Here is a 14,430-nt window from a genome sequence, read left to right as displayed (position 1 = left end):
TAAAGGTGGTTTGGGGGAGAAATAGTTTGAAGTGTGCAAAGATTGGCTTGTAAGACATTTCCAAAAAGAAAATGCGAGGGAAAGAGACAGAAATGCCAGAGCATTCTCACATCTTTGAGGAGAATCTAATACTATCCCCAGAGATGGATTTGGTGCTTTGGGGATTGACGTTTAATCAGTCAGGAGTCAACCAGATGGGGAATGTACTGACTTTCAATTTCAGCCATGGTTAAATCCAGGGTTAAGAGCTTCACAGATCTTTTTCCTACCCAGCTGCCAACCGAGGCCAGGATTCTCTTCCTACTCTCCTGCCAATTGAGGCCAGGGTGGGTCTCATCCACTGCCATGGGTATTCAACCAAAGCAGACACAAAGCTGATCGGGCAGGAGGCCTGGAAAGCAAAGGGAGTCCCCTTCTTCAAAGAAACTCCATGCAGAATTCAGGGACGCCACATGGGGTCCAAATCATAGTCACCCTTCTATCCTTGCTACCAACCCTCCTTCACTCTGCATCCTCCATTCGACTGTCATTCACATGTGATCTCAGTCACCTGGCAATCCTAGGTCTCAGATGGGCACAATGCTGGCAGAAATCATGGCTTGCACTATCGTGGTATCTGCTATGATATTGCTAGCCCATCAAATCCTGACAGTTATCACTGCAGATAGCACCTCAGGAGGGTGGGAGCTGCTACTGCACCCACCAGAGTCAGAATTGCCAAAGCATCAAGAGGGGAAGGGCTCTGTCCATAGCCAAGGCAAGGGGCAGTAATCAGTGATGGCTTTCAGTGAGCACCCCATCCATCTCCTGTTGTATCTCAACTTTTATGAATCAGGGTCCCTTGATCAGGCAATGAGTGTCTTTGGAACAGGAACCCTCCTGGAAGCCCATAACCAATTCCAAATGGGTTCGCTTTTCAGGCATCCGGAATGGTTCATCCCTACCCATTGCTGCATTAATACCAGTAGTGTCAAGAGTAAGCTATGAAGTGGTAATGGAGGGTCTGAATCAGCAAATGAAATTTTGTATCATCGTTAGCCACAAGTGAGGTGCTGGAGATCTGGAGGGTAGTGAATGTTCTGTCATTATTCATGAAGGGCTGCAAAGAAAAACCTAGGAACTATCAACCAGTAAGTCTAACATCTGTGGTATGTAAGTTACTTGAGAAGATGCTAAGAGATAAAATATGCATGCATTTGCAAAGACAGGATTTGATTAGGAGTCATCAGCAGGGCTTTGTGCAAGGGAAGTCATGCTTCTCAATTTTGTTAAAGTTCATTGATGAACTGACCAGGATGGTTGAAAAGGGCAAGGCAGGAGATATAGTCTATATCGATTTCAGTAAGGCCTTTGATAAGGTTCCATATGGTAGGCTGCTCTGGAAGGTTAGATTGCATGGAATCCAGGGGAAGCTGCCAAATTGGTTACACAATTGGCTTAATGGTAGAAATCAGAGAGTAATAGTGGAAGGATGCTTGTCAAACTGGAGGCCTGTGACTAGTGAAGTGCCTCAGGGTCAGTGTTGGGCCCATTACTGTTTGCTATCTCTATCAATGATTTGGATGAGAATGTACAAGATATGATTAGTAAGTTTACAGATGACATTAAAATAGGTAGTATAGTGGACAATGAGGAAGACAATCAGAAATTGCAGCAAGATCTTGATCAGCTGGGGAAGTGGGCCAAGAAATGACAAATGGAGTTTTAATATAGATAAGTGTGAGGTCTTGCATTTTGAAAAGTCAAATCAAGGTAGCAGTTCCACAGTGAATGGTAGGGCTTAAGGAGTGTAGTGTTGTGGAACAGAGGGACCTTGGAGTTCAGGTACAAGGTCCTCAAAGTGGAGTCACAGGTAGATGGGGCAGTTAAGGCAACTTTTGGCACACTGGCCTTCATCAGTCAGGGCATTGAGTACAGACATGTGGGCGGCACGGTGGCTCAGTGGTTAGCACTGCTACCTCACAGTGCCAGAGACCCAGGTTCAATTCCCACCTCAGGCAACTATTGGCATGGGTTTCCTCCGGGTACTCCGGTTTCACCCCACAGTCCAAATATGTGCAGGTTAGGTGAATTGGCCATGCTAAATTGCCCGTAGTGTTAGGTGACAGGGTAAATGTAAGGGAATGGGTCTGGGTGGGTTGCTCTTCGGAGGGTCAGTGTGGACTTGTTGGGCCTGTTTCCACATTGTAAGTAATCTAATCTAATCAAAGTTATGTTGCAGTTGTACAGGAGGCTGCACTTGGTGTACTGTGTTCAGCTTTGGTCACCTTGCTATGGGGAGGATGTTATTAAACTGGAAAAAGTGCAGAAGAAATTTACTAGGACTCTCTGGTCTGAGTTATAGGGAGAGGTTGGACAAGCTAGGACCTTTTAGCTTCGGAGTGTAGGAGACTGAGGGGGTATCTTATAGAAAGTGAATATAAGATCATGAGAGGCATAGATCAGGTGAATGCACAGTCTTTTTCCCATGATTGGGGAAATCGAGGACTAGAGTACATCAGTTTAGGGTTAGAGGGAAAAGAATAGAAGCCAACCTGAGGGGCAACTTTTTTTATACAGAGGGTGGTACATATATGGAATGAGCTTAGCAAGTTTTGAAAAGATTTGTAGCTCAGGTTGAGGTTCTGGATGTCAGTTTGCTCGCTGAGCTGGAAGATTCATTTCCAGATGCTTTGTCACCCTACTAGGTAACATCTTCAGTGGGCCTCAGGCGAAGCACTGTACATGATTCCTGCTTTCTATGTTTGGATTTCTTTGGGTTGGTGATGCCATTTCCTGTTCTTTTTCTCAAGGGGTGGTAGATGGGGTCTAACTCGATATGTTTGTTGATGGTGTTCCAGTTGGAATGCCATGCTTCTAGGAATTCTTTTACATGTCTCTCTTCGAACAAGCCAAACAGAGACACACACGAGAATTCCTAGAACCTTGGCATTCCAACTGGAACTCTATCAACAAACACATTGAGTTAGACTCCATCTACCATCCTCTGAGAAAGAACAAGAAATAACATCACCAACCCAAAGAAACCCAAACATATAAATTGGAAAGCAGGAATCATGTACAGTGCTTCACCTGAGGCCCACTGAAGATGTTACCTAGTAGAGTGAAGAAGCATCTGGAAATGAATCTCCCAGCTCAGCGAGCAAACCTACATGCAGATGCGGAGATGCCGGTGTTAGACTGGGGTGTACAAAGATAAAAATCACAACACCAGGTTATAGTCCAACAGGTTTAATTGGAAGCACACTAGACAATAGACAATAGATATAGATGCAGGAGTAGGCCATTCTGCCCTTCGAGCCTGCACCGCCATTCAATATGATCATGGCTGATCATTCCTAATCAGTATCCTGTTCCAGCCTTATCTCCATACCCCTTGACTCCACTATCTTTAAGAGCTCTATCCAATTCTTTCTTAAAAGAATCCAGAGACTGGGCCTCCACTGCCCTCTGGGGCAGAGCATTCCACACAGCCACCACTCTCTGGGTGAAGTAGTTTCTCCTCATCTCTGTCCTAAATGGTCTACCCCGTATTTTTAAGTTGTGTCCTCTGGTTCGGCACTCCCCCATCAACGGAAATATGTTCCCTCCTGCCAGAGTGTCCAGTCCTTTCATAATCCTATACGTTTCAATCAGATCCCCTCTCAGTCTTCTAAACTCAAGGGTATACAAGCCCAGTCGCTTCAGTCTTTCCGTGTAAGGCAATCCTGCCATTCCAGGAATTGACCTCGTGAACCTACGCTGCAATCCCTCAATAGCCAGAATGTCTTTCCTCAAATTTGGAGACCAGAACTGTACACAGTACTCCAGGTGTGGTCTCACCAGGGCCCTGTACAGCTGCAGAAGCACCTCTTTGCTTCTATACTCAATCCCTCTTGTTATGAAGGCCAGCATGCTATTAGCCTTCTTCACGACCTGCTGTACCTGCATGCTTGCCTTCATTGACTGGTGGACAAGAACACCCAGATCTCTCTGAACAGCCCCTTTACCTAATTTGATACCATTGAGGTAGTAATCTGTTCTTGCCACCAAAGTGGATAACCAGACATTTATCCACATTAAACTGCATCTGCCATGCATCTGCCCACTCACCTAACTTGTCCAGGTCACCCTGTAATCCCCTAACATCCTCATCACATTTCATCCTACCACCTAGCTTTGTGTCATCAGCAAATTTGCTAATGTTATTGCTGATACCATCTTCTATATCATTTACATATATTGTAAAAAGCTGCGGTCCCAGCACGGATCCCTGCGGTACCCCACTGGTCACTGCCTGCCATTTCGAAATGGAGCCGTTAATCACTACCCTTTGTTTCCTATTAGCCAACCAATTCTCTATCCAATCTAGTACTTTGCCCCCAATCCCGTGCGCCCTAATTTTACTCACTAACCTCTTGTGTGGGACTTTATCAAAAGCTTTCTGAAAGTCCAGGTACACTACATCCACTGGATCTCCCTCGTCCATCTTCCGAGTTACATCCTCAAAAAATTCAAGAAGATTAGTCAAGCATGATTTCCCCATCATAAATCCATGCTGACTCTGTCCTATCCTGTTACTATTATCCAGATGTGCCGTAATTTCATCCTTTATAATAGACTCCAGCATCTTTCCCACCACTGAGGTCAGACTAACTGGTCTATAATTTCCTGCTTTCTCCCGCCCACCCTTCTTAAAAAGTGGCACAACATTAGCCGCCCTCCAATCCTCAGGAACCAACCCCGATTCTATTGAACTCTGGAAAATAATCACCAGCGCATCCACGATTTCCCGAGCCACCTCCTTCAGTACCCTGGGATGCAGGCCATCAGGTCCCGGAGACTTATCAACCTTCAGACCCAACAGTCTCTCCAACACCAAATCCTAGCAAATAGAAATTCCCTTAAGTTCAGGTCCTTCAGCCACTGTTACCTCAGGGAGATTGTCACCTGATGAAGGAGCGTCACTCCAAAAGCTAGTGTGCTTCCAATTAAACCTGTTGGACTATAACCTGGTGTTGTGTGATTTTTATCTTTGTACATCCAGATGAAGTGAGCTGCCAGTGGAAGTGGTTGAGGCGGGTGCATTAACAAAATTTAAAAAGGCATTTGAACAAATACACAGATAGGAAAGGTTAGGAGGATATGGGCCAAGTGCAGGGGTTAGCATGGATGGACATTTTGGTCAGCATGGACCAAGTTGGGTCAAAGGGCCTGTCTCTGTGCTGTAGAACACTGATTACTGAGAGTTCTACTGCCCTATTGTTCAAGCCTACATTCACCTGACCATTGAGGAATCTGGAGATAAACCATCAGGAAGTCTCTCAGCTGAAACATTAAATCTACTTGCAGTTTCAAACAAGAAAGGACAAAAACCCTTAGAATAGAAGATTTACATTCTTCCCATGTCTTACTCTCATAAAAACACAGTCATAACACGATGATGGCATAGGAATAAGACCATTCAGCTAATGGAGTCCATGTTATTAAAAATAGCAAACACTGGAAATACTCACCATTTAATGAACCTTTCAGAAAAAGCTCCAAATGCAAGAAAGCTTTAAGCAAGCTCAGATTGGGGGCGGGGGATGCGGTGCAGACAGAATCTGAAGAGAGAGAGAAGGAGAGACAATGCAGAAAAGAAAGAAAGAAAAAGAGGGCCTGTCATAGGGTAAACTGCTGATGGCTTAGTTTCAAGATTACCAAATAAAGTTCAAGGAGACTTGAACTGGTCCAATCATTCCAGTGGTTTAGCACTAAATTGGAGATCAAGGAAGAAAAGACTTGAATTTATACACTGCCTTTCATTTTCACAACATCCCAAAGCATTTTACAGCCAGAATACTTCTGAAATGTAATTATTGTTATGTTGCAAGAAATACAGCAGGCAATTTGCAAGATAATGACCAGACAGTGCAGATTGATGTCTGTTCAGGGATAAATATGAAACAGGACACTCGCTTACTTCCTTGGGTTAATGTTTCATTTGAGAGACAAAGCTGTTCTGGTGTGCTAGTCTGGATTGATGCACTCAAGACTCTGGATAGGGACATGAACCCACAAACTTTACAATTCAAAGCTAAGACTGTTACCAATGAATTCAATTTTGTTCCAAAAGGTAGCTCTAAACAGCAATGGGCAAAATAAAATATATTACAGAACAAAAAGTCTATTTAAAACAAAAGCATATAAAACAAGTTACTCTCAATTGTAGGCTACTTGCTTACTGTAATAGCATTAACTATTGAAGTTTATTGATGGTATTAAAACATTGCTTCTCATGTCCAATTACCAAGCATTAAGCATAGTTGGCTACTAAATTCACAGAAGGGATTAGCGCCAATTATAGCACTTCTTGGAATCAAATCAAAATAAATCTAAAATGTTGGCTACAAATCTGAATGTCATACCCTCAAAGCATGTTTTGCATAAAAAGGGAGAGATTAAATGCTACAATTGAGCCACAGCCTAAATTCAAGAGGTTGAGCTGGTGAACAAACCTTGTTCAAGAATAGATACTTTACCTACACTTTTTTTCTGTGGCTTAAGTCTAGAAATACAAAAGCAGTAAGTTTCTCCTCTTGCTATTCACATGTTGCAGTATATCTAGGGTGGGATGAATAGAATTCAAGAATACTTTCAAACTGAAGATGATCTTATAGCGTTTTGGTTTGTAGAGTGTGTCAGTGAACTATTTGGACCAGTGATTTCAGGACTGATTCCTAATCTGTCCTGAGCTCAGTGACTAAACAGTAATTGTGCTGAAGTTAACTTCAGCACCCCACATTATGGAGTGAATCATTAGTCGATAACCCCTTTTAAGAAATGCAGATGTATAACATATCAATCAGGGTAAAAATGAACACAACTGATACACATCTTGGTAAAACAATTTGCTAACACTGATCAACTTGACACATACAGGCATATAGACCAAATATTGCTTAAAAGGATTCATCGGAATACTTTTAAAAATAATAAGTAACAAAATGCAATAAGATCCTTTCCTATCTCAACAATATACTTGTGTTAAAGTAACTTAATAAAATGATTCAATGTATGAATGAACACAGGGAGCGAAGTCCTCATCAGCCAAGATAACTAAATTAAGAATGCAATGATCAGAATCTATTTAGATACTAAGACAGTCTTTCAATAAAATTGCTAGAATGATATTGTTAGGAGCCAAATTGAAAAGCAAAGCAAAAATCTGAACTGAGTTTCAATAGAATTCATTTTTGGGGTAAAATTTATAATGGAGAGTTTTATTTCTGTTTAGTCACCATCATGTTTTCCCTGGGGTGAGTGAGTCCAGAACTAGAGGGCAAACATTTAGGGTGAGGGGGAAAGATTTAAAAGGGACCTAAGAGACAACGTTTTCACGCAGAGGGTGGTGCTTGTATGGAATGACCTGCCAGAGGAAGTGGTGGAGGCCGGTACAATTTCAACATTTAAAAGACATCTGGATGGGTATATGAGTAGGAAGGATTTAGAAGGATATGAGCCAACTGCTGGCAGATTGGACTAGATTAATTTAGGATATCTGGTCAGCATGGCCAGGTTGGATCAAAGGGTCTGTTTCCATACTGTACAACTATGATTCTAGCGTAGAACTGATGCGGAGATCAAATCACAATCATTGATGCTGCATTTATACTGTTCTTTTAATTTAGATTCTGGGAGCCCATCAACCGTGAACCTATTCCTGTTGTGTATGCTGTTATTTTCATTTTCCGTAGCCTAGTAGTAGACATGGGTTAGATCATGTCCAATTGCCTGCTGCTGGGCACAACCATCAGGAGCCAGATCCCAAATAACAGGCTGCCTAAATTCAACTTGAGAAGAAGTGATTCCATATCAAACATCTCCAAGTACTGAGCACACAATGAACAGTTTTAAAGTGCAATTTACAATTGTGCAGGCAACCCCTAAATCCTTTTGACTTCACAACATGGGTTGACAATACATGCAACTGCATTTTAAAAAAACTATACTGACGTACAATGTACAATTTTGTAGCAAACTTCTCTCCTCCATGCCACATGACAGAAAGGCACACAGCAATTATGGCTGCCAGAATGAAACAATCAACCATTTGTGGTGTGATACAATTAATAGTCACAAAACAGAATACAGTCAACTCGGAGTGCGGCTGGACAATTAAAAAAAACACAATCTTTAACACTCGACTCCTCCATTGTGTTAGTCTTGTAACACACTCGTAATCATCCTCTGTTGTTCAGAATGTAAATGCACGCAATTTTAAAGTAATCAGCCAAGCTAGGAGTTCAATTCCAACAGTAATGTCTAAAATACTCTTCAAAGAATCATGGGACATAGGAGGTTGCCATTTAGCCCTCCATTCCTGTACAGATTCTCAGAAATTACACTCCTCATCCCAATCCCCAGTATTTCCCCATAGTTTTCTTTTAAGATTATATTAAATTACATCTTGAACATTGCTGTTGCTTCTGCTGTATTTCAGGTCACAACAGATCATAATTTACTGAGAACAATAATTGGAATATTGCCTTGTAGCTGCCTAAATGCACACAGTGCAAGGGGTGGCACAGTCAATCATATACATATGATTGTATATATGATTGTATATATGTACGTACATAGATATAATGAATGTTTGTATACTTAGTGGTTAGACATTAGAGAAATGTTAGAGATGTAGGCTTTGTAAGAGTGGGGGAGATAAATCCATCACAAAAGAAATTTGGATTGTCAGCAGGAATAAGGCAGACACATATCCTCCTCACCAACACCACCTCCCAGGCTATGCCAATTCCCATCATTGCTCCACATTAAGAGAGACAATTCAGAGGGCAGCTCTGCAATAAAATTAGATTTTAACAATCGTAGCAACGTTACCTGCCATACAATGTGCTCCACATACAATAGGGCAGACATCACTTTCGCCTATATGATGGAACAGAAAATCGCTGTACAAGTAAGGCTCATGGAATGAAACAGAAAGCAACACTTGATAAGTTTTTACCTCCAATATCATGACTCCAAAAAAAGTTTGCGCCTCCAGGGTTGTATTCTACCATCCAGTACAAGAAGTTTCAGTTCCCCCAGATGTAAATGAACAGGTAATGTTAGATTAATTCCCCCCGCCCCCAGGGAAACCTTCCACCAAATCGGTGTTTACTCGGAATTTCCTCTGCTTTGACATGTTAACACAGTCGAACACAGCCTCTATCCCCAGCATCTTTCTCCTCGTTTTTTAAATCTCATTTCCTTCTTTCTCTAACACATGGTCCAAGTGTAGGGAAGGGAAAAGGGGACGTCTCTTCTTTCCCTTAACCTTCTCTTACCTCAGTTTCAGGTTGGCCATGAATTCTCTCATGCTGACGGTGTCCAGGAGAACAAAGTCTGCCTTCCCGAACTCCAGGCTTTCCTGCTCCGCCATGGTTTCCCCCTGTGTCTCTCCGGACCGGCAGAGAGAGAGAGAGAGAGAGGAACAGAAGATAGAAGAGACTTTCTTTCTTTAACCTGAACTCCGACTCTTTCTTTCTTTCTTTCTCTCTCATACACTTTAACCCCGCACACAGGTTTCCTTTGGATTTAGCGGTATATTTTTCTTCCTTCCAATGCAGTGATGTTGGTAAAGCTTTCCGCCTGGATTATGTTCCTCTTTCTTTCTTTCTTTCTTTCTTTCCCTCACTCACTATCGCCTTCCTTTACTCCGACCAAACTGCAACCAACTCTCCGCAGCCGCACCTCACCTGGGCGAGAATTGTCAGCGCGGAAGGCGGGCGCGCTCCCGTGGCACGGCGCGTCCACCCTGGCTTTGGAGGGGCGGGAACGCGCCTGCCGGCTGGCCGTCCGGGCAGGGCGCGCGCGCGCCCCCTTCGCCGAGTGGGCGTGGCTTGGTTTTCCCCTTAGCCCCGCCCCCTCCCCCCCACACGCGTCCCCACCTGGTGCTCAGGTGAGGAGGAGGCGGCTGGCTGACTGTCAGGTACACCTCAGCGGCTAAAGATGATTCCGCTGTTTCAACTTCAATGCATTGTCTGAGCTGAGCTGTCACTTTTTCTTTCATGAGTTATCTCGAGAATGCAACTCAAAAGAATTTCTGGGATTTACATATTAATGATCTGAAACCTGTAACCCATTCTAAAAGATGAAAGACTTAACAGTAATCTTGGTTTGTGTGAAGGGTGATGAAGGGCTTTTGCCTGAAACATTAGTTTTCCTGCTCCTCGATGCTGCCTGACCTGCTGTGCTTTTCCAGCACCACTCTAATCTAGACCCCAGCAATCTAGGTGTGTTCAATATATTGTTTCAGTTGCATTACACTATATTTTACTGTAAATTCTGTCTTATGATCCTGCTCCACAGCTACTTGTTGAAGGAGCAGTGCTCTGAAAGCTAGTACTTCCAGATAAACCTGTTGGACTATAACCTGGTGTTATGTGGTTTTGAACTTTGTCCACCCCAGTCCAACACTGACACCTCCACATCATGGCTTTTTAAACCAAGTCATCTTTAGCATGGTGGCTCAATTCAACAATTCACATTTATTATAGTGCCTTTAATGGGCAGAATGGGCCACTTATTCCACCTCTTTTGGATTCACCAGGATGCTGCCAGGGTTGCAGCATTTTGACCCAGAAGTAAGGCTGGATAAGTTGGGTTGTTTTGTTGGTGCAGAGAAGGTGTAAAGAAGACATGATGGAAGTGCATTAAGGTTATGAGGGGCACAGACAGGATCAATGAAAAACCAGCTGTTCTCCCCATTGAAGGATCAATAAGAAGGGGGCGTATTTTAAAATGAAAAACAGGAGGTTTAGAGAGGATTTGAGGAAGCATTTTTTCACCCAAACGGCATAGGGATCTGCAATACACCCTCTGAGAGGATAGTTGAGGTGGGAAACCTTAAAGCTTTAAAAAGTACCTGGGTGAGCACTTGAAATATTGTAACATTTAAAGCAGCCGGCCCTGTTTAGAAAAGTGAGTCTAGTGTATGCTTTCTGTAATTTTTCTGGATGACCTTCAGAGATAGAAGTCACATAACTGAAGCAATAAAGGAAATGGCAAAGGCCATGAGTGGATTGTAAGGGAAACCACAACATCTTTTATCAGTAGTAGCAATGGTCCATGTTTAAAAGTCCCAGTCATCTCACCAGATAATTGAGAAAAGGCAAGTGCATAAGTTAAGTTGGAAGTGTAGGGTATCAGGTGGATGGGGGTGTTTGGTTGGAAGGTGAGTGGCAGGGTAAAGTGCCAGTGGTAGAGTGGAGGGGTTATAGGGAGGTACAGATGAAAGGTATGTAAGGAAGGGAAATGTAATGGTGTCTGGGAGGGGGGTAAGCTCTGTTGCCCTCAGGTATCCATTAGAGTTGGGAGTGGGCAGGTGTCCAGGATGGGGATTTGGTTGTGTGTCCATAAGGAGTGTGGTAAGTCAGGTGTCCATGCATTAGGGGGTCGGGGTTTGTATGTCTATGGCAGGAATGGGGTGTCACTTAGGTTTCTATTGTGAGCAATGCTGATCAAGTCAAGTAATTGATTAGGTCCAGTGGTGAGTCAAAAGAAGTCAGTTTTATAGATAGCCAGAAATTAGAGGAGGTTTTAATACTCTAATCATTCCTGGCTAACTTAATGTAAGTCAGAATTATCTGAGGTTTAGGACTCTAACATAGATTTTGGGAATTTTTCAGAAGCTTTTAAGACACTACATAATTTAGAGTTTCAACGTCCCGGGAAATTCCCACATAGTACTGGCACAGCTCATTTGAGTGACCCAACCACACTTCTCAGGGTATGGCTGGTCTCTGACTATCAAGAGACTGAAAAATCTGATCTGTGATTCCCAATCAGGCTGGTAGTGGCTTAGACAGATCTTGCAAGTGGTGGTGTGCCTATGGATCTACTGCCCGTGTGCATCTAAGTGGTATAGGCCATGGCTTTGCAGGGCCTATTGAAAGAGAGTTGCTTAACTGCAGCTTGTAAGTTGGGCACGTTGTTGCTACTGTGTAACATTAGTGGTGGGAGTGAATGTTTCAGGTAGACATTAGGATAGTGATTCAGATGATCATAAATCTCCTCAAAGATTTACGTTTCAAAGACAGCTTAAAAGGAGGAAGGCAATTTAGGGAGGCAGGGAGGTGTAGGGAGGGAATTTCAGAGCTTAGAGCCCAGACAGAGTGATTCAAATTATAGATGCACAATGGGGCCAGAACTAGAGAAGTGCAGATACCTCAGAAAGATGCAGAGTTAGAGGAGATTATCAAGAAAAGGATGTGGGGAATTTGAAAACAAGAATAACATTTTTAAACTCCATATGCTTACCAAAGTAGGTGAGAGAGCACAGGGTGAAAGGTGAACAGGATTTGGTCAAGTTTAAAACCTGCACAGCAGAGTTTTGGATCATTTCCATGTTATGGTTTATTCATGGACAGGAGCTTTGCAGTGTTTGATGCTGGCCTAGATGATGGGAATTCCTCAAAACATTCCTCTTAGTAACAATGAATGTCCAGAAATCAAAGATTTTTTAAAATCCATCACATACATTCCTTCTAATTCTTTTTTAGTTCTGCACAGACCTTTAAGTCATGCCAATCAGAGTTTGCAGACCCTCAAAGCAAATAATTTTGGGGACCTATGCCTAGCACTAAAATTAATTTTCATTTGAATGGTCTCCTGAAAAAGACTTTGCTTCAACCATCCATAAAAGTAAGCTCATCCAAAACTATGTTGCTGAGGCTTAATTCACACCAAAGTCTAATCACCCTGTTCTCACTGATCTGCTTATGTGCCTCAGAGAAACAATATGAAATATAAAGTTCTCAACTTTGTGTTCTTTATAGCTAAACTGCCTTCCTATCTCTGTCACTTCCCCCAGTCATACAACCATCCAGAACTCTATGTACATTCATTCTGATATGTTGTGCAACCCCATGCCCTTCCCAGAATCATAGAATCATAAAATTCCTACAGTGTGCAAGCAGGCCATTTGGCCTATAAAGTCCACACTGACACATTGGTATATTGTTTGTTGGCAGCTGTGCCTTCAGCCACTACAGCCCAAGACTCCAGAATTCCCATCTTCAGTCTTCTTGCTTCTTTTCTCCTTTAAGACACTCCTTAAGATCAACTGTTTTAGCTAAGCCTTTGGTCAGTAGATCATCTGTTCTAATTTTCCTTCAATGCTTGAGTATATGTTCTATAAAGTGCATTTGAATGTGTTAATACACCAAAAGAAGAAGAATATAAATACGTACCTATTTATTATACAATGCCACATTAGCAGAGACCAACCTCAAACACATGCAGTGCATACTGCAAATTCAGGGGCCCAGTGCCCAAATATCTAGTGCTGAGTAACAATGAGGGTAAAATGCTACTGACTGGCTTCACAGGCTTATAATATTACTCTTTGCAGACCACATGTCTCTTATTTGATCTGCTTTTTTTTAACAGATCTGCTTACTTTGCATTTAAATTGGACCATCTGTCCACATGCTTTTTAACATCCCCTCTTCCATGTCTATTGTTCTTGTGATAGCTTTTGTAATTATGTTGTAATTTCGTTGCAGATCGTACCATGTGTAGCACTTGGAATCTTTCATAGTTTGATAAGGTTACACCCCTTCTACTACCCACTGCCGCCACCCCCCTGCCCAACTTTCCCGTACCCTTACTGCACAGACACCCATTCCCAAGCCTTTTTTGAATTATGAATTTTTTCTCAGGTTTTCCAGCTTCTTCTTATTGCCACATTATCAAGTGAGCTACCCCCTGTTTAAACTCCAAGATGCATTCATAATGTGAAGCCTAGAGATATATAATAGTGTTCCAACTGCAGTTGGTCCAATGCCTTGCACAAACTTATTAACATTTCCTGGGAGTTCTCCTGTGATCCTTTGAAAACACACCTAATTTTTTTTGCTTGCTTTCTTGACTGCTGATGGTTTTAGCAAGATAACTTTGGACCTGTTTAACTTCTGATCCAGTTTAATCTGTTTCCTTTTGCATCACCCATTTATTGATATAAAACAACATGTCAGTCAATGCCTGAGAGCTACCAATTCCTCTGATTTGATCACTTTATTATTTCCAAGGTTCCAGTTCAGTGGTATCAGAAGAAAGGATATTATTGTATCTATCCTCACTTCTAGAAACATCACCAACTCCTGTCACATCACTGGTCACTTTCTTCCTAGCAAATACAGCTCCATGGGGGAATATACCCTCCATTCCCTCTCAAGTATCCTCATTTTTGTTCCATCTGAGAAATCCATAAACAATTTTTATAGTATTCAAAGATGTACACAAATTTTCTTTGTTGCTTTGTGTCAAACATTTCACTTAAATCTCGATGTATTATGCCCATGGGATCTCTTACTTTTTCAAGCTGGTACAGTTGAAAATCATATTCCTCCTTATTGATCTATATTTTTTCATTCAGTATAACCTCATTTGTTTATCTATTATAGA

At 42.2% G+C, this 14,430-nt stretch overlaps 1 protein-coding gene across 2 annotated transcripts in view; it reads right to left on the bottom strand.

Moving 5' to 3' along the window:
* myo1d (myosin 1D) overlaps positions 1-9,735 on the bottom strand; it is a 545,704-nt gene extending 535,969 nt beyond the window's left edge. For both annotated transcript variants that reach the window (XM_072561832.1, XM_072561833.1), the window contains exon 1: positions 9,309-9,735. In XM_072561832.1, coding sequence (XP_072417933.1) covers positions 9,309-9,403 — 95 coding nt within the window. In that variant the 5' untranslated portion in view covers positions 9,404-9,735. The remainder of the gene's footprint in view (positions 1-9,308) is intronic.
* Between the last annotated feature and the right edge of the window lie 4,695 nt (positions 9,736-14,430).

This window comes from Chiloscyllium punctatum, chromosome 42 (assembly GCF_047496795.1).
Source record: "Chiloscyllium punctatum isolate Juve2018m chromosome 42, sChiPun1.3, whole genome shotgun sequence".
Lineage (NCBI taxonomy): Eukaryota > Metazoa > Chordata > Chondrichthyes > Orectolobiformes > Hemiscylliidae > Chiloscyllium > Chiloscyllium punctatum.
The sequence above is the reverse complement of the archived record's forward strand: the minus strand, read 5'-3'. Positions and strand labels throughout refer to the sequence as shown.